Source organism: Xyrauchen texanus, chromosome 27 (assembly GCF_025860055.1).
Source record: "Xyrauchen texanus isolate HMW12.3.18 chromosome 27, RBS_HiC_50CHRs, whole genome shotgun sequence".
Classification (NCBI taxonomy): Eukaryota; Metazoa; Chordata; class Actinopteri; order Cypriniformes; family Catostomidae; genus Xyrauchen; species Xyrauchen texanus.
In genome coordinates this window covers 28,925,407-28,949,787 of record NC_068302.1, presented here as the reverse complement: position 1 = coordinate 28,949,787, position 24,381 = coordinate 28,925,407, and the positions used below count along the sequence as shown (strand labels likewise).

General features: G+C 38.7%; 1 protein-coding gene across 2 annotated transcripts in view; it reads right to left on the bottom strand.

The window, feature by feature from the left end:
• Positions 1–24,381, bottom strand: part of LOC127620845 (metalloprotease TIKI2-like) — a 91,380-nt gene that overhangs the window by 23,185 nt on the left and 43,814 nt on the right. For both annotated transcript variants that reach the window (XM_052094108.1, XM_052094109.1), the window contains exons 3-4: positions 12,632–12,778; positions 4,934–5,108 (exon numbers count right to left, since the gene is read on the bottom strand). In XM_052094108.1, the coding sequence (XP_051950068.1) occupies positions 4,934–5,108; positions 12,632–12,778 (322 nt within the window). The remainder of the gene's footprint in view (positions 1–4,933; positions 5,109–12,631; positions 12,779–24,381) is intronic.

The window sequence follows — 24,381 nt, the reverse complement described above, 5'->3', positions numbered from 1 at the left end:
TATGGTAGAAATGTGCAGCTTATAATTTTATAAAAGCACTTACATTAGTTCTTCTGTTAAAACTCATGTATTATTTCAGCTGTAAATTTTATTGTAATTTTTACTCTATTGTAACTTACATTTGAGGGTTTTAGGGTTTGTTAACCCTATATCGTCATGGCAACGAAGTTGTAAAATTGGCTGTAAAAAAAGTAAGCGATTTTATCACACTTAAATCTTGTTAACCTATCGTTTATGTCTTGTTTCTGTACTTTTGAAATAGTGAGTATTTTTATGTTTACGAATTGGTCCCATTCACGTCCACTGTAAGTGCCTCACCCGAACCCAGATTTTTGCTTTTTTTTTTAAAGAAAAAGAGGGGCAAGTCAAAATGTATTTTTGTTATAATCAATATTAAGCCACAAATGCTGTCAGTTGAGCTTAACTTGTATTGATCCTGGAACATTTCTTTAACGAGATCTTATTTGCTATTTTTCTCTCATTTGGGAGTGTCTTGTCATTTGACCTTACCAAAATGTTAGTTTCAAAGGGCACTTTGAGGCAATTATTTCTAAGCACTTCTGTAAGGAATGACACAACAACTGCAGAACACATGTGCTGCAAGTTCCCTCTAAACACACACAAACATGCACACCGATGAATGATCACATTCATACAAAAACCGTAAGAGATAATGTCCCATACGTTCACTAAAACTGACTGTATCAGTTCTTTAGTGTTTATGATATTAGCTTTGTCATTTATTAGTGTCCTATGCATATCATATTGACAGCAAAACAAACCTGAGGCATTCATTAGAAGATAAATGCTTCCATGTAAAGTGTGTATAAAAGAAGAGAGGGATGCCTGGGCTGTGGCCATTGCAGGAAATTCATGGGGATGTTTTCAATAAGAGCACAAAGCTTTGCACAGCACTAAGGAACTAGGCAAATGAAAACCTGCTGAAATGCCACACACACACACATGGTTCAGCAAATGTCTAATTAGGAAATGAGCTGATAGGTTTAAGAGACAGAGAAAATTGTTTTTCTTGGTGTGCTCACAAATGACTTTTCAACATATTGCTTATAAATAAGGCATTGACAAAAGTGTGTGGGGGTCAGGTTTTGCTTATTCTGGGGACCAAATGTCTCCACAAGGATGAGAAAACCTTGCTAAACATGCTAAATAATGTTTTAATGCAAATCTAAAAATGCAGAAAGATTTGTGTGTCAGTTAGGTTTAGGGGTAAAGGTAGAGTTAGGGGATACAAAATATAATTAAAGGGATATTTCACCCAATAAATTTAAATTCTCACATCATTTACTAACCGTATGCATCCCAGATATGTATGACTTTCTTTCTTCTGCAGAACACAAAGATTTTCTGAAGAATCTCAGCTCTGTAGGTCCATACAATGCAAGTGAATGGGTGCCAACATTTTGACACTCCAAAAAGCATAAAGGAAGCATAAAAGTAATCCATAAGACAATAACTTCAGAAGTGATATGATATGTGTGGGTATGAAACAGATCAAAATTTAAGTAGATTTTTGCAAGAAATTCTTCTCCCTGCCGAGTAGGGGGCATATGCATGAAGAAGGTAAATCACCAAAAACAAAAGAAGAAGAATGTGAAAGTTAAAGTGAATATCGAGTAGGGAAGAGAATTTATAGTAAAAATAGACTAAATATTGATCTGTTACTCACCCACACCTATCAAATTGCTTCTGAAGACATTCATTTAACCACTAGAGTCATATGAATTACTTTTATGCTGACCTATGGTATTTTTGGAGCTTCAAAATTCTGACACCATTCACTTGAATTGTATGGACCAATTTGTATGCATTGAATGTATTGAGCATTGTATTGAGAAATTCTTCTAAAAATCTTAATTTGTGTTCTGCTGAAGAAAGAAAATCACCCACATGGGATGGCATAAGGGTAGGGAAATAATTTTTTTGGGGTGAACTATTCCTTTAAATTAAGTTCCAAACATAAGTTCAGAAGGAGTTTGTTCATCTAGGCCTGCCAATCATATCCCAAGGTTATATAAGTGGCTGCTTTCCTCAGAACGTGACAAATATTCCTGCATCCCCCCACCTTCCCCAATTATTTAAAAATTATCTTTCTATTTTTGATTTAGTCATGTAGTCCAGGGGGATCCCAGAGCTCAAGCCTAGTCCTGAGCTCGAACCCCTCCGTTATGGACAGCACGCCAACTATTTTTACCTTAATTTGATACAAGACTATATGATCCATGGAGTGAACTAAATATTAAAACAATAGAATTCAATGGAAAGTCCCCACTGTGTGTGTGTGTGCGCGCGTGTGTGTGCGCGTGCGTGTGCGTGCATGTGTGTGTTTGTAGATGTGTTTTGTGGATGTAAATACTAATAGCAGATGAGAGAAGTTTGTGTTTGTGTGATCTGTACTATTAACAGATGTGGCATGGTGGTGTGTTACCGCTTATAATCTGACCTGTTATGACTCTTATGTAACGTTGCTTTCATAAGGTCACAGAACAAAGCAAAAGAGATGAAAGGAAAGAGGAACTTCAGAGAATAAGGATAACTTTTCTTATGACAAACAGAATTGTACCAAAATTGTCAGTATGAAGGCTTGGTTATAAAGGAATATTCCAGGTTAAATACAAGTTAAGCTCAATCGACAGCATTTGTGACAATGTTGATTACCACAAAAATAATCCTTTTCTTTAAAAAATTAAAATATATAAATCGAGGTTACAGTTAGGCACTTACAGTGTAAGTCAATGGAGGCAATTTTTTGAGGGGTTTAAAGGCAGAAATGTAAAGCTTTTAATTGTATAAAAACACTTGCATTAATTCTTCTGTTAAAACTTATATATTATATGAGCTGTAAAGTTTTTGAAATCATTGTTTTACAGGGTTTACAGCGTAACATTTTCAGGGCAATAAAACTATAGAAGTATACAATCACTGAGCACTTTATTAGGAACACTATGGTCCTAATAAATTGCCAGATGTGATCTTCTGCTGTTGCAGCCCATCCGCCTCAATGTTCAACCTGTTGTGCATTCTGAGATGCTATTCTGCTCACTACAATTGTACAGAGTGGTTATCTGAGTTACGGTAGCCTTTCTGTCAGCTCGAACCAGTCTGGCCATTCTCCGTTGACCGCTCTCATCAACAAGGTGTTTCCGTCTGCAGAACTGCCACTCAATGGATGCCGTATCTGCATTATTTGATGTATTGCACTGCTGCCACATGATTGGATGATTAGATAATCGCATTTATAAGTAGGTGTACAGGTCTTCCTAATAAATTGCTCAGTGAGTGTTTAACTATACACAGAAAATTTTGGTAAGCGATTTTATCACACTAAAATCATGTTATCACGCATAATGTTAATGTCTTGTGGCTATGCTTTTGAAACAGTATTTTAATGTTTATGGATTGGCCCTCGTTCACTTCCATTTACTCCCACTCACTGTAACCCATATTTTTGCCTTTTTTAAAGAAAAGGTGAATCTGGTATGGGGCAAAGATGGATGGCCTGTTCAAACCACTTTACCTGCATAGTTTAATCACCTCATACAATGCTCATACACATTACACACATCACCGGTATTCCTCGTGATGCAGCGCTCAGGAAACATTATTAGCGTTACCTTGGAATTCCAATTGAAACAAACAGCTCACACACACTCGGCATGTAGATGAGAAAAACTGCCAGTCATCTTGCTCTGTATGAGTGAGTTTGTGCAGAGGTTGGTGTGTTTGGATTTAGTCACAAGCTGGGTGCTATTCTGATCCATTACTGTTTACTTCAATCTACATTTTTGCTTCAGAGAATACACACAAAGGAGAGAAGAGTGCTTCTCTTTCTGTCCAGACTGATCACACAATGAATTTGGTGACAGGAGGTCAGAAGATCTGCTGCTGAAATCGGTTTGTGCAATCCAGTGGCCAAAACTGAAAGTATTGTTGAGGTGAAATGTGCACAGGGTGGTGCCATAAGTGAGTTGACGTAACACAGTCCACAGGATTGCACATTTTATTAACTCTACACTCTAAGAAAAACCCCAACTAAACCTAATCATCAGTGGAGTAAAAATCTAGTTTTAGAGCGAAAAATGCAACCGGATTGCGCTCACCATTGCTTATGTGAACATGACAACATCCTGGTTTCTATTGGACCAGACGCCGTGTCTCGGAGATTGCTCACATGACGTTTTGAATTGTTACAAAAATGTCTGATGGGAAATGTTGCTTGCCAGTAATTTGGAAGAATGGAGAATGAGGAATGCAGAATGGGGCAGAATATATAAATATTCTGTATATATTTATTTGAAATGTGGTTGTAATTACTTCTGGTTCATTCGTCACATTGGAATTGGAAGATCAATTGTATTTACACTGTGGTATACAATATTTTGTGCTGTGTGCTCTATTGTATACCCCACATGTTGTTGCGGCTATCCTTATGAGGACTCTCCATAGACATAATGATTTTTATAATGTACAAACTCTAGATTCTATCCCCTAACCCTCATAAAAACTTTCTGCGTTTTTTGCATTGAAATGAAAATCACTTTAACTCTCCAGCTTTTGTACAAATTCTGTTTAGATCTTATAGAATGGTCTTTATTCTGCATGTTATAGAAGAGGAGAGAAAGGGAGAGAGATAGAGAGCGAGAGAGTGAGTGTGAGAGTGAGCACACACACACAGGTGCACATTGAACATAAATGAAAGTGATGTGTGCATTTCTTAGCTGTGGGAAAAATGTAAGGGCCATTTGGTTTTACTGCCAGCTGGGGGAGTTTGTGTGTGTGAATATGTGTGTACTGATCACGTGTTGTGTATGCATAGCTAGGCTGAGCCCTTGTCAGTGTAAACTGACTTCATCTTCAAGTGGTTAAAAGTCTGTGTGTGTTTGTATGAGATAGTCATGCGGTTTGTTTGACTCACCAGCTCCAAAAGCAAAAAAGAAGTTCTGGGTGGGGCTTCTCTGCAGGAGGGCGGATACACGGCGTGCCATTCGCTCATTGCGTTTGTAAATTAGCTCCTGTCGCAGGTAACTGTCAATCTGCTGCGCCGTCAAGCGATCATGAGCTGGCAGGGAACTGTTGATGAAATATGGAAGCTGAGAGGGAGAGATAAAGAGCAGTTTTACTAAAGGCTTGGAATACATCTGAGCCTGTCTGAGTGAGAAACTTGGCAGCGATGACATTTATGCCACATTGACAGCATTTTGGATCATTTACACCCTGTTAATTGTTTTGTTTTTAATTTATTTTAGTCATAATTTGTATCTTTTGACAAAAACATACTTCAAATTTTGTAAATATTTCATCATGTCATATTCATTCATTTTAGTCATTATTCTCAGATTGAAATAGCATATCATTTAAGTAAAACAAAAACAAACAAACAATGTAGGTACACATAGGGCTTTCACAATTATGAAATGTTACTTAATTTAATTTTCAAACAAATAATTGTGATTACGATGATTAATTATCTATGTTAGGGCTTTCATTATTATGATGATTAACTGTCGTACAAACTGTCCAGAGGTGGGTAGTAACACGCTAAACTTACTCAGTTACATTTACTTGAGTAACTTTTTGGAAAAATGTAGTTTTAGGAGTGTACTTAATGGTGGGTACTCTTTACTCTTAAATGTTTTTTACTTTTACTTCATTAGTGTGGGCAAGTGTTAATAATTGCTGAATTTACTGAGAGATTTTTGAATAGGACTTTTACGACTGCGGAACTTTACAGCAGCGCTCTGTCACTCGAGCCAAGCTCATCACTGCAGCTGCAGCAAGTGCTCAATGCAAACACTTTCTTTCATCACGCAATGCCTTAATTTTACACCAAGACAAGTGGATATTTCAAGATTTAAATTGCAGTGCGGTAAGTGTTTGTGATAAAGATAACATGGGCCTGTCTGTGTGGTCATTTTTAAGGTGATTCTGTTACTATGAGCTCTTATGACCTCAGTTTCTAGGTATACATTTTATATCAGTGATGCAATATATCAGTTCCTACTGTATAAATCCATGTAAACATCCACGTTAAGTGTAAATGTCTTTTGCTCTGCTGATTGCATGTTTGACTTCTGGAGAGCGAGCTGACAGTATGTCTGCATGAGCACAGCATTCTTGCATTTGACAGATGTGGCACGTTTTTCTTATAGACAACAGAAAACAAGCTCTGAACTTAAACAAGCCTAATATGCTTTCAAACACAGAGATAAGGTGTAGTTTACCCTTACTGTACAGAATCAATGATCTAAATTCTTTCAACACTAAAAATACTGTAACTACACTGAACTAATGTCCAATTAGGAATTTAAAAAGTGACCGGACTTTTGAAATAGTGACAGTAGGCATTAATGATCTTGCTTTGTTTAATTCAGCATTATATATTATTGGGCCTATAGGACATTGTTCACGTCTTTCATCATAATAATATGATGGATGGTATCACCTTGTTGATGAGAGAGGTCAACGGAGAATGGCCAGACTGGTTCGACCTGACAGAAAGGCTACGGTAACTCAGATAACCCCTCTGTACAATTGTAGTGAGCAGAATAGCATCTCAGAATGCACAACAGGTTGAACATTGAGATGGATGGGCTACAACAGCAGAAGACCATGCCTGGCACTTTATTAGGACCATAGTGTTCCTAATAAAGTGCCCAGTGAATGTATATTATTAGTTTGTGAATGAAAGTGTCCAAAGAAATGCACTGTTTCAAAAGTTAAGTGTCTAATTTCTGCAGCATTAGTGCAATACACACTTCACCTTTGAAGGTTTGTCACGGTGACAAATGGTACTTGGTGTGTTTAGACGTTTGGAATCAGTGTGTATAGATCTTTTGAAGGGAGCAGAGCATTAGGTTAATATGTATGGTTATGGGACTCATTTCTGGATCTAGCTCTAATTGATGGTCGGAAACAAGGCACTTCCTATGTCCTGACCAGCTATACATACTCCAGAGATCCTTATAATGGATAATGGTCTAGGAACAGAGAGAGAAACAGAAAAGAGAAACAGTGAGGTGGCCCCTTGTTACAATCCAGAACTCAGAAACATCTAAATGCTGTGTGTGTGTGTGTGTGTGTGTGTGTGTGTGTGTGTGTGTGTGTGTGTGTGTGTGTGTGTGTGAGAGAGAGAGAGAGAGAGAGAGAGAGAGAGAGAGAGAGAGAGAGAGAGAGAGAGAGAGAGAGAGAGAGAGAGAGAGAGAGAGAGAGAGAGAGAGAGTGTGTGTGTGTGTGTTTATACATACACCCCTCTAATGAGAGAACAATTTGGAAAGTGGGAGGTAGAGGGGGTAAATGTTACTTGGAGTATGTATGTGTTTATCTGAAAGATTCCTGCCTGGGCTGAGCACTATCACAACCAAACTAAAGTGCTACGGAGCTGAAAGCCATACTTTTGGCTCAACTGTGTGTGTGTGTGTGTGTTCAGACACTGATAGATGAACTGCTATTCCCCTGCTAGCATCCAAAATGCTTTTAAAGAAGTCTTTTACTGTAATGCTCTCTCACTCTCTCTCTCTCTCTCTCTCTCTCTCTCTCCTCTTCTATAACATGCAGAATAAAGACCCTTCGACAAGATCTAAACAGAATTTGTACAAAAGCTGGAGAGTTAAAGTGATTTTCATTTCAATGGTAATTTCTGATTTTTATTTATATTTTGATTTCTTATTAGTTTTAATTCTAATTTTATATGAATTTTGAAATTGTAGGCCTGGATGTGAATTCACAATTCCAAGAAGTGGAGAGTTAAAGAGCAAGATTGTACATTTCAGTGTCCATTAGGGCTGCATAATTAATGGAATACAGCTACAGCTTCCACAATTAACTAATCATGAAAACTATCAATTATAGCAGCCTACTGGTCTACTCTGTTGTGTTAAAATAAGTTTCTCTGGATTTACTATTTAGAGGTATTTGTTTCAGTAAAATAAAAACATTCTATAAAGTACTGGCAACATTTCTCCCAAATTCCAAATACAAATATTGTCATTTAGAGCATTTATTTGCAGAAAATGACAAAAAAGTTTTCAGAAAAAAGTTGCAGTGTTTTCAGACTGTGAATAATGCAAAGAAAACTAGTTCATATTAACTTGGGTAGAGTTTGGAAATCAATATTTGATGATTTTCTGTCACAGCTTTCATGCATCTTGACATGCTTTCTACCAATCTTTGACTTTATGCCACTCCTGGAGCCAAATTTCAAGCAGCTCAGGTTTGTTTGATGGCTTGTGGCCATCCATCTTCATCTTGATCACATTCTAAAGGTTTTAATGATAATAATATTCTTGTAAATGCTCTTTACAAGAAGTGTCCTGGGATTTTTAATGACCACAGAGAGTCAGGACCTCAGTTTAACACCTTTTTACAGTATAGTGTCCCCATCACTATACTGGGGCACTAGGACCCAAACAGACCATAGGGTGAGCACCCCCTGCTGGCCTCCCTAATACCACTTCCAGCTGCAAACTTGGTTTTCCCCAGGAGGTCTCCCATCCAGGTACTGGCCAGGCTCAATCCTGCTTATCTTTAGTGGGCAACCAGTCAAGAGCTGCAGGGTGATATGGCTGTTGACAGTGTGGTTCAAGTCTAGAGATTGGGCTGGCTATGACAGGGTCTTTATCCGGTTGTCCTCCATCCACACATTGATTGACCTGGCTGTGTGCCATGGAATATTGTCCTGCTGGAAAAAACAATCCTCAGAGTTGGGGAACATTGTCAGACCAGTAGGAAGCACATTTTCTTCCAGGATTTCTTCCTTGTACTTGTCTTGATTCATGCATCCTTCACAAAGACGAATCTGCCCGATTCCAGCCTTGCTGAAACACCCCCAGATCATCACCGATCCTCCACCAAATTTCACAGTGGTTGCGAGACACTGTGGCTTGAAGGCCTCTCCAGGTCTCCGTCTAACCATTAGACGACCATATGGAGGATCGGTGATGCCTCACAGCCAGGTCAATCAAGGTGTGGAAAAACGGCATCTTTTTTATTTTGACGAGTTGTCATTTTTTGCAAATAAATGCTCTAAATGGCAATAAAAAAAAGATATATTTTTATACCGGTCAAATAATTTTTATTACATTTTTTTATTTAGCAGGTTTTTGGAGTGGTTGAATATTGTAACCAATCACAGACAAACAGCTTTCTGTGTATAATTGATTCAAAATTTGAATAATAGCTTTTTATGCTTCTAAGAGAGCCAATGTGAAGTTGAACTAATCTTGATTTACTGATGTTTAAATAAGCAACAGAAAAATTCAGGAATTCTCAGTTCTCAGCTTGTTTTGGATGTGTAGCCGACATAAAGAATACGGCATGCAGCTGATCCACCCAAAATAGGTATTTTAATGTAAATTATATTAATCAGCATTAATTGTAATTACAATATCATGGGAAATAATAATTCATTATGATTTCTTCATAATCGTTCAGCCCTAGTTGCAAATATGACATCAAACCATTTAAGCCTTGGGGAAACTAAAGTTGCCGAAGGTTCTACCACTCTTTATATCTGTAACTACATTTTAAAATACATGTAAATAGATGTTTTAAAAGCTGGCATAAAATGTTGGTAAGTTTTCTGTAAGGAAAATCTTATCTCAATCTTGAGATAATCTTGAGGTTTCTATGAGAATGTCTATACCAAAAGACTTGCTCACCAGTCAATAAAGTTGCAGCATTTAAAACCTCTTTGTTTAAAGATTAAACTGACAAATTGCAAAACTCGATCTGCACAGTATGCTCATATGAAAGATTGTGCATATAATATAATTCTGATTTAAAATACATTTCTAGAAAATAAATCTGGGCATTAATGTGTTAATGAGTTCACAATAAATGTATTATATATAGAGGTTGGACGAATTGTAACAGGAATTAAATGAAACCGCCATTAATATATTTTGGTCGTGAAGACTCGTGATTGACAGGAATAGATGAACAAATGCCTCGTTGACAAAACATTCACAAATTTGCATGTTTCTCTAAAGTATCAGATCTTAGTTCTTAATATCATTAATAAAAAGCAACATGGATACTGTAATGCAAAGTTTGAGCATTAATGTTTGGAGCTCTGCATGGAGTATAGGAATATAGAGAGACAATGAAGGGGAAAATGGTAGAAAATACAGAAGGAGCGAGCACACAGATACCTTTTCAGACAGTAGAGCTATTAGCTGCCCTGTGTATGATCTTTGCAGGAAATATGGAACAACAAAGTACAATTCCCTCCCTTCCTCCTCTCATCGCTCCCTCACATTTTTCCTTAAATGTTAATTCTCATTCTGTCTGTCTGTCTGTGTGTGTGTGTGTGTGTGTGTGTGTGTGTGTGTGTGTGTGTGTGTGTGTGTGTGTGTGTGTGTGTGTGTGTGTGTGTGTGTGTGTGTGTGGTGTTGAAAAGCTTTAATCTGTTAGCGTGTGTCTGGGTGAAGTGGAGAATTATAGGCCATTCATCAGAGGGAACCTGCTGCAGCTCAAACTTTAAGTTCATAATGACTCCAATACATCATGCACACACACAATTCCAATAATATACACACATACACACACCAGAAGCAAGGTTTTGCATCTATGCGTGTGTGTGTGTGTGTGTGTGTGTGTCAGTTTGTTTTTATGGGCTGTATAGTCTTTATTTATGGCCTCTCTGAGCACGAACATGAAACTGCTGCGCCGCACGACACAATAATAGCTGATCTGAAGATATTGATATTTAAAGTACATTTCTGAGGAGCAGAATTTTGGACCAATGAGATTGTACAGTGGGTGGGGCTACCCCACATGACACAGCTGAGATTTGAGTTAAAGCAGCACAATTTAAGATACCATTGTTGTCAGATTTTGCAGTTTGAAATATGTTAATTCTTGTTATGTATTTTCTATAATCTTGACCAACTGTTTTGGAGATTTCAATCTTTCCCTATTTAAGTAGATAGGATCTGTACTAGACAATACCTGCCTAGAGGTGTAATGAACCAGGGCGGAGCTAGGGGTGGGATACCAGGTCTTAAATCCAGAGCTGGAGTCCCGGTAGCCCACCCCTAGCCCCGCCAATGTTCATATATATATATATATATATATATATATATATATATATATATATATATATATATATATATATATATATATTTTAGGGCTGTCAATCAATTACAAATTTTATTAAATTAATTACATATATATTAATTAAAATAATGCATAATAATTCTAATATTTATAAATATAATATGTAGGGCCTATAATAAATATTTAATACAGATTGAAATTCAGATGAAAATAAATTGCATTATTGTGGCAGATGAATAAAGCACTGATTAGACAATACAAAAAGAACAAATTATATTGTTTGTTTTATTCTCTAGTCATTGAAAAAGCCTACATTTGACAGCAATCTGTTTTGCATTGAGTTGGTAAATGTGTCCAGGTCTCACAGTATGAGTTCTTGCGTTCCGTCTGCGCTATTTTTAATTGTCGATCTATTTACATGTGGGTGCCTCAGTCGTATGTGTTTGGAGTGTCTCACTGGCAGTTTTAGGATGCTGTGTCAAGTTAAAAGTAGTGAGAACTTTGATTCCTGTATTCTGTTGTGTTTTGTCCACCTTGTGTGCTTCCTTAGTGAGCAGTTCTTGATGTACTTCAAGCTTGAAAAAGTCAGTGATTTCGCTTGCTGACATCACCTCTACAACCATATAATGAACATTGGAAGATTTCTCCGCCCAGTTGCAGCTCGTATGGTAGGGAAATCCATAGTTTTATTACAGAATTTACATACACATCAGGGGGCATGATTCATTGTGTTACTATTTAATAATTGCAAGAGCTCTTGTGACTGCAGCTGTGTATGAATGTTTTGAATGCCTTTCTTGATGTGACATTGGAAACTGTTCCGAGTTGGTCCATCCTGATGCAGTGAGTACCAAATATTTAGGTATATAACCCTGAAAACAAAGATTAATATCTACAGATATTAATCGAGGAATTTGCCAATTTGAAGTCACAAGCCAGGATATTTCCGTATTTAATTTTTATTTTTTTAAATGACATGATGCCATGAACCTTGCAAACTCTGGCAAATCTAACAGCTATTTTTTCCCATAAGCTCCTATTTCAGCCTGCTATCTTCTTAACTAACTTTAAACACCCATCGAATCATTCATTTGTCACAATCCTATCAATAGTATACACAATGTGCTATGAAAAGGACAAAAGCAAAAAGGGACAATATAGTGGGGTTTTTTTTGTATTTATTTATTACATTTTATATTGCATACTCTTAAAAGCACAACTTCTGATCTTTGAGCATATCTGAGGCCAGGACAAAAATGTAAGCGGCACATTTTAGTTTCAGTAATAATTAAAGTTTTATTACATAAATGACACCTCACAGATGTGACATTTCAAGTTTTAATTTAAAGTGTATTATATTAAATTGTTTTCATCCAAGAATGACCCTTTACATATCCACAGAGGTCTGGGCTTAGCCCCGAATATCCATTGACCCTAGAACCACCCCTGGTTATAAATAGCCGGCGAGTGACCCAACTTGCCATAAAGAAACTTTGTTGGTATACAGTTTAATTATAAGCCTGTGTGAGGTTTTCTGTGTCTGTGTTTGTTTGTTTACCTGTGATGTGTCATGGTTAAAGATGATGGAGTTGAGATCTCCACAGTTGTAGTGTGTTATGAGGTCCTCTGTGGTAAAGGCATCCTGCATAATGCCTGCACGCAAACTCTCATGCTGCAACAGAGTCTGATTGAGGGCAAACAACACCTGCAGAGAGAGAGAGAGAGAGAGAGAGAGAACGTCAGTCAGTTTTTCATTTTTAGCTCATAAAGTACACAAGCTTAGTCATTCTCATTTCCACACATACAAATATGATGTCACATCAGACTCAAACAGCCAACTCTGACACATAATCACAAACACACTTTTATTACACATTTATTCATTCATATGCTATAAATATAGACCATGGAATATGAACATTTTCCTTTCAGAGGTGCCTAAATATTACACCAACATAAGGCCAGACACCAGGTAAAAATATGCAGCAGAAAATTGCCTTTTTCCAGAGCAACAGGCATGAAAGTGAGAGTGAATGTGTGAGAGATAAAAAGACGGAGTGTTCTTTTAAAAATAACTCTATCTCGAGTTCAAGGGTCGTAAATTTACAGCCCCCATTAAAATAAAAAGTAAACCCTCTTTAGAGAGAATTTATCGTGTGCAACAGCTACAGACCACAGTGAAACTGCAGCTGTCCCAGACTCCTTGGGTTAAACTTCACACTCCCGCCCAATCCTCTCTCACTCCACACCTGATTGGCTGATTCCCTCAGCTCTGACTGTCAATCACAGTTAAGCATTTTGACGAGAGCCCATTTGAGATCGGCGAGGGGAGTTTTTCCTGTTATTATTCATGGAAAGGTAGATTAAATTTCATGCTGTTGTGCATTCTAGCTAATTCATTCATACCCGATCATGTGTGGTCAGTTGATTTGTGTACATGATTATACCTCTCTATTCTGGCGGGAACCCTTCTCGCTAATTGCCTTGGAGATTTGCAGAGAGGGTGTGTTTGTGAGCTTGTGTGACAGAAATACAGTAATGAAAATGGACTATGAGAGCAGTGAGGCTGATGGATTTATACAGAAGCTTAAAGGCAACAGAAAAATAGCTGGAAACGAGAGTTTGTTCTTATCAATTTAGCATTGAGAAAACAGAGCACTCTCTGGTGAAAAACAGGTTACAATGTACTGTGAATTTGGTCTGTAGTTTGGAACTCCCAACCTCAAAGTAAGGTTGGTATTTTAAAAAAATACAAATGTTGGAGCTGTGGCCTAGTGATTTGCATACATGCATACTTTAAGTTGTGGCAAGAGTTCAAGTGGGGGACAAGAGTTCAAGTCTGGGACAAATCATTTATCCCCCTTTTTTTCTCTCTCTCTCTCCAATAAACTTTCCATGCCATATATATGAACTCCTAAATTGATAAAATGACCATTTAGCAGATATTTGCATTCTTTTTGGAAGAGCAGATCAAAAATATTGATCAATCATCTTGCACTTACAGACGTATAAAAAATGTTTCCAATAAAACTATAGAATAAAGTTCTCTTTAAATGGAGAATGGGGACTGGTGGTGGGGTGGGTTATTATGTAGGCTTATCTACTAAAATGTTTTGTTCTGCTGATCTTTGTCACCCTGCCAATGCGGTAATCCAAAAATGGGCTGTGATCAAGCCAGCACCAGAGTAGCACAAATGCACTCCATCTATCTAACTTTACATCCAGCCAATACTCTGTGCTCTGTGCTGACCCCCTGCTGGCCTTGTAATCGCTGGCTGCTTATTTCAGTATTGCGTGTGTAGTTTTATTGTCTTCATTTTTTACGTTGCCCTGTCATGTCGGGGTGTTGCCCTCCTGTGCAGATGTGCTCTGGCTATATGTGCCATGGTATGTGCCCGCCCATGAGAGCTTTGTAGTGATGCCAGCTGCTGCAGGGGCCATTGCATGCTCAAATTATGACACGGGTGTCTGACCCATCTGCCCTGAGTCTGTGGTGTTGCCAAATAATGAGGATTTTCCCCTTAAACTTAAACGCATTCCATGTTGAAAATAGAGAGATGAAAGAATGACTGGGATGTGATGGATAGAGGGATTAAAGGATGGGACGGAGAGAATGAGAGGGAGCCAGGAAAGAGAATTGGATCATTCTGCTCTCCTTTGCTGTACGTATGATGAACAGAGTGTGAGAGTGCATAGATATTAAGGCCTGACGTTATGTGTGTATGTGTGGGATGAAGGATGGCAGAAGTGTGTGAGAACATTTCATTTGTTGAAGTGTGAACATACTTTAGCATCCATTGGGCTAAACAAAAGCATATTTTCACAGCTTGCTTGCTCTGTCTCGCTCTCTGTAATTGAGATTTCACAGAATGTAATTGTGTGATTTACCCAGAAATACTTTTCTGTGTGTCTTGTGACGTGTGAGAGTTTTGTGGCCCAATTACCCAGCTGAAAAATGCATCTTAAACCAACCTGGTTTGCTGAACTTAGCTGGTCTTCCAGTCTGGCCAGGCTGGTCTGTTGCCTGGTTTTGGACACTTTACAGCTGGTAAGGCTGGGAGACCAGCTAGCTTACCAGCTGAACACTATCTTAATCCTGGTTTGCGTGTCCTGACCAGTCCCCCAGCCTTGACAGGCTGGCCTGTTGGCTGGTTTTCGAAGTGATTTGTACCCTTTTTAGCTGGACAAGCTGGGAGAAGAGCAAGCTGACCAGACAAGCCAGCTGAACACCATCATAAACCTGGTTTACTGGTCTTAGCTAGTCTTTCACCTTGGTCAGGCTAGACTGTTGGCTGTTTTAGAGGGATTTTGGGACTTCTCAGTTGGTCAGGCTGGAAGACCAGCTAACCGACCAGCTTAACCAGCTCAGCATCAGCTTAAACCTGGTTTGTTGGTCTTAGCTAGACTTTCAGCTGCACCAGACTGGTCTGTTGGCTGGTTTTACAGGGGTTTTGGGCACTTTTTTAGCTGGTTTTTAGCTAATTGATTAGCTATATGGCAAATGGTCTGCACTTATATAGCGCTTTTTAAACTTAGCTGTATTCAAAACGCTTTACACTGTGTCTCATTCACCCATTCACACACCAATGATGGAAGAGCTGCTATGCAAGGCTCTAGCCTGCCATTAGGAGCAACTTGGGGTTCAGTGTCTTGCCCAAGGACACTTAGTGGACAACCCACTCTACCACTTGAGCCACAGCCGCCACCATCTTGGGCAAACTAGGATACAAGCTAGACCAGCTAAGCCAGGTAGAGAGACCATCTTAAACCAGATAAGACAAGCACATGATCTTAGGCTGGTTTGAGATGTTTTTCTCAGCAGGATAAACAGAGAAACCCCTCTGCACACAACAAAGATTTGAACCCGCCTGATCCTGGAACTTCTAACCTTCTTCTAAGACTGCATTTCAAAATTAACTGGCAATTGGAGAGGAAAATTGGAGAAAAGGACCAAAAGAGGGAGGGAAATTAATAAACAAACAGCAGAATGTTAATTCTAAAGTAATGTTCCCAAATGAGAGGAGGAAAAAGATAGCCTACATGTTATTTTATTAAACATGTGAGCATGCTCGCCTTTAAGTTCTGTTGATCCAGGTTTTGAAGTTCTGTTGATCCAAAGCTTTGAAACTCAGAACTACCCAATCAGATGGGCACACAGCATGTAGCCTCAACTTTTTTGCACCTTCTGTTCTATTTTTACTTTCTTTGTTTCTCCTCTATCCATTTAGCTCTCTAGCATCCACAAACTGGTGATCATTGTTTATGGAAAGTTGAGATAGGAACTGTAAACGAGGTGGATGACAAGAATGCGTGAAACAGAGAGAGGCTATCTTTGAGATGCAGAACAGAGGGATGGAGGAAAAGAGGATGGCAAAATAAACAATAGCTGGATGTAGGCACATGTGCTCCACAGATGGAAGTGATTTCATCTATTTTAGTGTGGTCAGGGGCATTATGGGAAAAGTGCAAACAGGCACAGGTGCAGTTGGTGGGCAGTGAGTGCCAAAATCAGCTCAGACTATCCATCAAAAGCAGAAAAACTGGAGTTGACAGCAGCCAAACACAGCTGGCCACTTCAAACCTACATCCTGAGGATGACACTTGGTCTTTATTAGTCATTAATTAGAAGTTATATATCAAAACACTACAAAGGTCAATTAAGCAATATTTAGTTTCCCATAATCCAGTAAAACAGGTTGTTTACAGACCGTGAGAGATGATAAACATAGGCTTTTAAAGTTGTTTATTGTTAATTAGCACTATTTCAGGTCTTTCATGTTTATTCTGGAATTCTTCTTTTATTTCTTCCTGTCTTCTGTAAGCCTGCACCCCATTAGGTATGGACATGCTTTCTGATCTTTAGTTGATTGCAAAAAAATTTTTGTTTGCTTGTCTGTGTTTAACATACTTAGAGGTAGGCAGTTCATGCAGCTGATTGCAAATGGCGTAACGAAAACACAGTGCAGACCTTTTGCAAGTTTACCCAGCCGTGCTATCACAAAGTTCCTCTTTCCTTCTGACAGATTCTTATGGAACACTTTCATGACCAGACCTCTATCTTTTTTTCTTTTCTTTCTCGAAGTTCCAGTTTTCTTTCTTTCTTAGAGCCTGGGAATTACCACACAGAGAAGTTTGGTAGCCCATTGGTGCAGCTGGTGTCCCTAGAAAACCTTTTATTTGGTGACATTTCTCTTCTGCCTGGTTTGACACAAATCTTTTCATCTCTATATCTAATCTCTCTATCCAGTCGTCTTCATTCTGACAGTCCCTCCATCTCAAACGCACCATCAGCCTGCAGTAACCCTTTGGGTTTGTTTAATAAGACACTGGAGAAAGTTTCTCTTTTCTATCTCTCTCACACCCCCTCTCTCTTTTTTTACACTTGTCCAAAAACAAACTCTGCCATTTGACTTGGCAGCACCAGTAGTGGAGTCTTCAGCCATTCTTTCCCTTCTCACAAAAAAGCAAACAAGACGAAAGAAGAGGAAAATAATCGACTGTTTCTCAGCGCTCCAGCTGCTTCTGTGCTGTGAGAAGAAAAAGAGGGGAATTACAAGAGAGAAAAAACTGGGTAGAGAAAGAGAAAAATGTTCAAGCCAGTTGCTAGGGGAAAGATGGAATAGAGCGATGAATAAACGTGTGGAAGGAGAGGAGCATTGTTGAGTGGGGTCAGAGGTCAAATGGAGCTCAGAACCCTGTAAGCCAACAGCTCTGAACAAACACAACGGTAGAGACAAGCCGAGCTGGATGGGGCTTAAGAACATTTATTAAACCCTGTTTGTGTGTGTGTGTGTGTGTGTGTGTGTGTGTGTGTGTGTGTGTGTGTGTGTGTGTGTGTGTGTGTGTGTGTGTGCGCGTGTATTTATCACTTTGTGGGGACCAAATGTCCCCATAAGGATAGTAAAACCCGAAATGTTTGACCTTGTGGGGACATTTTGTCGGTCCCCATGAGGAAAACAGCTTATAAATCATACTAAATTATGTTTTTTGAAAATGTAAAAATCCAGAAAGTTTTCTGTGAGGGTTAGGTTTAGGGGTAGTGTTAGGTTTAGGGGATAGAATATAAAGTTTGTACAGTATAAAAACCATTATGTCTATGGAAAGTCCCCATAAAACATGGAAACACTACGTGTGTGTGTGTGTGTGCGTGTGTGCGTGCGTGCGCATGTACACAGCTATAGTTTGGGGACAAAAAGTGACCTCAGTTGGAAATTATAAAATAGATCGTTCTGCTCTAAATTCTGAGCTCTTTCCATGTTGTTGTAAAATGTCTATAAATGCACACATTGTATATTAATGTACCAAGGCCACTAATCTGTTTTAGTTTGAAAATGCATTGATTTTGCCTCTCATTCATACTATGGCGTTTTCCATTACTAAAAACTGATACTTTTGAATACACTCTCCATAACCACATCCCTTAGTCTTAGCTAGTCTCTCAGCCCGACCAGACTGGCTGGTTGGCTGGTTTTAGAGGGGTTTTGGACACTTTTCACCTGGTTAGGCTGGGCAACTAGGAGACAAGCTAGACCGGCAAAGCCAGGTTGAGAGACCTGTGGGCACATTCATTGTCTCGATACAGTGAAAGTTAACAGTGACTGAGGCTAACATATTCACTTTCATTGTATGGAGAAAAAAAGATACAGTGACAGTGAATGGCGTCTGAGGCTAACATTTACTTTTCCCAGTATGTGAAAATAATTTGTCAGTGAAAGTGAATGGTGATTGGGGCTAACATTCCACCTAACATCTCCTTTTATGTGAGAAAGTCATATGGGTTTGGAACAATGTACTGGTGAGTAAATGATGACAGAATTTTCATTTTAGGGTAAACTATCTCTTATCTGAGGTGAAGGTTAGTGTTAGTCTAGTAATTATAACTGGCTTTATGTAAAAACAATAGAAGTCTATGTATGTTCCCATTTAGATAACAAAATAAACATATGTGTGTGTATACAGCACTCTTCCACTGATCCCTTCACATTCTGAGAAGACTGTAGTGGTCCTTCCCACTGGGGGAGATAACTGATTCCCACTGCTGTGAGTTTATCAGACCCCGGGATGTCTGATAGCATCTAAACCATTTGATGCTCATTCCACTGAGAAAGAGGTAGAGAGAGAGGGAGGAAGAGAGAGGGATAGAGTCCTCCAAGTTCTGTCTTATATCGGGTACCGGCTTTCATTCATTTAATGCCCTCAGACATTGTAATTCTCCTTGAACTATAAGTATTTTTTGCAATCTCTTGCTGGAGGGCATGCTGAAACATGAGCAGAGCACTGAAGTTTGAATATGAAGATAAATGCACAATGGAAACTGGGAAAAAGAGTCCAGACCGCTCCTGTTCATTCATACAGGCAAGCCTGTGTGTGTTTTGAGAGAGAAAGCAGAATTAGAAGCAGACAGAAATGACTGACTATGGGGATGTGTGTCATTTTCTTCTGCTCATAGTCGCAGATCAGATCTGGAACGCAGCAGGGCCGCTCCCCAACCAAAACTACAGTCTTATCAACATCTCTCAGTCTTTCTCTCTCTCTTGCTACAATTCATACTCATCATAATGTTTATTCTCCTTTCATCTCCTCCCAGTCCTTCCTGCACTGCTTTCCTTTTATGTGTGTGCATATGCGTGTGTGTCTGCTGATGTTGGTGTGTGTGTGAGTTTATTTTTGTCTGATTGTGTGTATGTGTATTTCTGTTTCACATGTTTCAGCCTGTGTTTACCTGTGTCTCTGTCATATGTAAAATTGTGCCCTCAAGAGGTGCAACGTGATGTATTTAACGTGATGTATTTAACTGAAAGTGGAACGCTCTTGCAAAGGTAATCATCATCAGCCAAGCATATTTGAGGTTTAATATACTTTTATGTGGAGGAATATTTTGGACAAATGAGATTTCACTGTGGGCGGAGCTTCCAGTGTGATACCAAATGGACACCAAGCATCAACAAAATATTTTGTCATGGTCACAGCTGGTTTGGACAAAAACCACACTTATTGACCAATGAATTTCTGTGACTTTTCCATAACCTTTCCAGTTGTTTGTTATTACTGGATGAGTTTGATACAGACCGATTCACTAATGAATCCTTTTGACAGATTTCTTTAACCGATTTCAATTAATTAAAAATTATCGACTCAAAAGAATGATACACTCACAAACCGGACATCACAAAGGCTATATAAATATCTTTATACCATTTACACCATTCTGGGTAAATTCTAGAGACTGTTCTGCGTGAACATCCCAGGAGATCAGCAGTAACAGAAATACTCCATCCAGCTCATCTAGCACCAACAATCATGCCACTGTCCAAAAGATATTATGCACTGCACTGCTGCCCCACGATTGGCTGATTAGATAATCAAATGGATGATTGCTGGTGCCAGATGGGCTGGTTTGAGTATTTCTGTAACTGCAGATCTCCTGGGATTTTCACACACAACAGTCTCTAGTTTACTCAGAATGCTGCCAAAAACTAAAATCATCCAGTGAGTGGCAGTTCTGAAGATGGAAACGCCTTGTTGATGAGAGAGGCCAACAGAGAATAGCCAGACTGGTTCGAACTGACAATGTTTGCAGATGAGAAGAAAGGTGAGAAGAATAGCATCAGAATGCTATTCTGAGATGCGGGTTAGCGCTGTTTTGGCAGCATGAGGGGGACCTACACAATATTAGGCAGGTGGTTTTAATGTTGTGGCTGATTGGTGTATATACTCTATAGTGTCAAATTTCAGCACTTTCAAAATCTGGGATTAATCGCAATTAAAAAGATTATCGTCTGACAGCACAACTGTATAATGATGATGACTCACATTTGATCTTGTCATATCAGTAACCTTATAAAAGCTGTTTTATTCTACATGGAGAGGGTCCCGGGCTGCCATGTTAGAATCACATGACCAGCCGAATTAATCTCAGTAACTGCCCTGTTATTGGGCACCTTCACTCGTGGATTAAATGAATCATGTCTTATTGTGAATACTGTTTTTCTACAATGGCATCTATACCTGAAAACCAGTGTTGTATAAAGTATCCATTTGTCATACTTGAGTAAAAGTAAAGATACTTCATGGAAATTGACTCAAGTAAAAGTTAAAGTAGCTCATGAGAAAATGACTTAAGTAAAATTAATAAAGTAACTGATATTAAATTTACTTAAGTGTCAAAATTACAAGTAAACTGCATAAATTACAGAACAGTTCATTAAACCAATGGCAACTTATTTGATCGGTGGTGCTCATCATTTACTCTCCCTCATGCCATCTCAGATGCGCATGACATTCTTTCATCAGCATAACACATAAAAAGATTTTTAGAAGAATATTTCAGCTCTATAGGTCAATTCAATGGAAGTGAATGGTGGCCAGACATTTCAAGGTATAAAAATCACAAATTTAAAAGATTAGACTCCACAAATCACACATCACTTTCGAGAATCTCCATGTATTTTTGCACATATAGCTGCTATTGTTTTGCAGTGTTCAGTCGCAAAAGTAACGAAAGGGTCTGGAGAAATTTATCGGAGTACAAGTAGCCATTGTGTCTTCAAAATGTAGTGAAGTGAAAGTAAAAGTCCAAAGAAATATTTAGACTCAAGTAAAGTACAAAAATTAAAAAAACTCTACTTAAGTACAGTAAGAAAGTATTTGTATTTTGTTACTCTACACCTCTGCTAAAAACGTTTTTGTTTAAATTATGCTTTATCTATGACCCTAAATGTCAGTGTAAGTCCAAGACGACTGACTGCACCTTTGAGGGGACCCTGTTTCGTCATTTCATCGTGCCGTGACAGGTTAGGACACAGTGAAAGTCTGAATTGACTAATTGTGACTTTCTGTTATACCATGGTCAGAAATTACACCTCAATATAAGCCCAAACAAACATGCCATTTCACGGCAAATCTTGTGCAGAAAAGTCCAATTTCACACATAGATTGTGCCAGCCCTGCCTGCAGGCCAGCGTCTTGCAGGCTAGACCAGAACCAGAGAACTTGTATGTGTGTCTGTGCGTTTTGCTAATGGCAGGCATATGTTGACTTGACTGTGTCCTGTGTGTATAGTACATATATTACATGCGACCTGATGACAGAATACATGGAAGCGTGTGTGCTGTCATATTATTAGTGTTAAGGTATGTCGAACATTACAGTACGTGTGTGGATAAAGGTGACTGCACACTTCCGAAGGGGTCAGCCTCCTCCGTCAATTTCAGTATATTCCATTACAACATGAAAGACTCCTGTAAGCATGTATGCACACACTCCAACAAGAAAAAGCTGTCTAAGTCACAGTAGATACAGATGAAGTGCACACAGACTCCCAAGGAGACGCACTATGCTCTCTGAACACTGGCAAGAGAGTGAAGTGACACTTTTTTCCCTGATGGAAAATATGTGCAGAGTGCCTTAACAGTGTTATGTCATATTTTTCTTTCCCTCACTCTTAAAGGGACAGTTAACCCAAATGTTGTTCCAAACCCATTTGACTTTCTTCCATGGAACACAAAAAGTGAGATTGTTATCCTCAGTCACCATCATTGTTGGGTGTAATCTGATTCTGAAGTATTAGTGGAAGAATTTATTTATCTATAATCTGCAAGAATTAGTGTAATGCATAAAATTTAAATGTATTTAATATTTTATTTACAATTGTATTCAGATTACAGTTAATTACTTTTAAGCACATTTCTTTGATTAAAAATATTTCTAAAATATTATATAAAATACAAATTAATTATGAATTCCGTGTGCGTCTGTTTACATTTACTGTGAAAGTGTGGAAATCGTTGGTGCTCTTGTGGCCGCGGCTCGCATCATGTTAGTGGTATTGCGTGTGGAGCCGAGCGGCTTACATGCAGCTTATGATTTACCAATCACTGTTAAACTTACCGAACATATTCAGGCACCGTCGTCTGAAATGTAACATGTAGATGGTTGACCAAGCCGATTTGACAATCTACCTGAAGTGGTCCATTCAGGAGGCAACAAAAAGCACAGAAGAACGAACTTTGACAGGAGCAGCGAGCCTTGTACGAATATTTTAAAGAGGATCACTCAGCTGTCAGGTGTGAAATCGTGTGTTTTAGCTTGCGATGCTGTTCGCAATTCTTACAGGGTTTTTACTTTATTCAGACACAGCCAAGCCAGTCAGATCATGTTGATTATTGGTATGCTGGGAGAATTAAATGTTGCTGTTTATTTTCTGGTAATTGCTTATACAGTGGATAATTTCATAAACAGTAAATAGCGTGAAAATTCATGTGATTTCGTGTTGATATTTGCCAGGTCGTAAAGTCGTGTCGCGTATGATTAGAAGATAAACTGACTCGTAAAGTATGCGGGGGCTCACGACTTCCTGGGAGTCAGCACCCAGCCCAGTCACGAGCCAGGACATTTGCGTTTTTTTGCAATACATTTATTAAGACATGATGCAAATATAGCAATACTTTTTAGTACCTATTTTAGCCTATTTAAAGCTTGCAATCTTCTAAACTAGCTTAAAGCACCTGCCAAATCAATGATATAAAACTATAAATTATACACAATGTGCATCGAACCACAGAGAGATGAACAGGACAATATTGTGTCTGTGAGTGTGTGTGTGTGTGTGTGTGTTTAATCTACATTGTGGGGACCAAATGTCCCCACAAGGATAGTAAAACCTGAGATCACCTACCTTGTGGGGCCCAGCCAGCGGTCCCCATGAGGGAAATGGCTTATGAAACATGCTAAATTATGGTTTGTTTTTTTTAAAATGCAAAAAGGTTTCTGCGAGATAGAAATTACTGTTAGATCTGTACAAAATCCATAAAATGCATGGAAGTCTATGGAGAGTCCCCACAATAATATAAAAACAAGTTTGTGTGTGTGTGTGAGAGCGAGAGAGAGAGAGAAAATGTATTTCATATTTTGTGTGTCTGGGCATATTGCCACGTTATTCGTGTGATGTGCAGGCTGGCTTGGGCTGCCCTCTGAGACTCAGCCCAGCTCTCCCTCAGATCATCAGAATACATCATGTCAGCTCCCTCCCTCTCCTCCACACCCGTCTACACAGAAATAAGGAAGGAGGGATTGGGTAGCTTGGAAGAGGAGAGAGTCAATTAGAAGCAGATGAAGGCAGGGAGTCACAGCGATTGTTTCGTCAGAACAAGAGCACTTTTACTCTCTGCCAGTCCAGCATCCCAGAACATCCACTAAACTGTTGGTATTACTATCATTATACAGTAAGTACCCCAATCCCCCATAGAAAACTATTGGCATATTTATTTAAATTGAAACAGGATTTAGTACTTTTATTAAACATTTTAA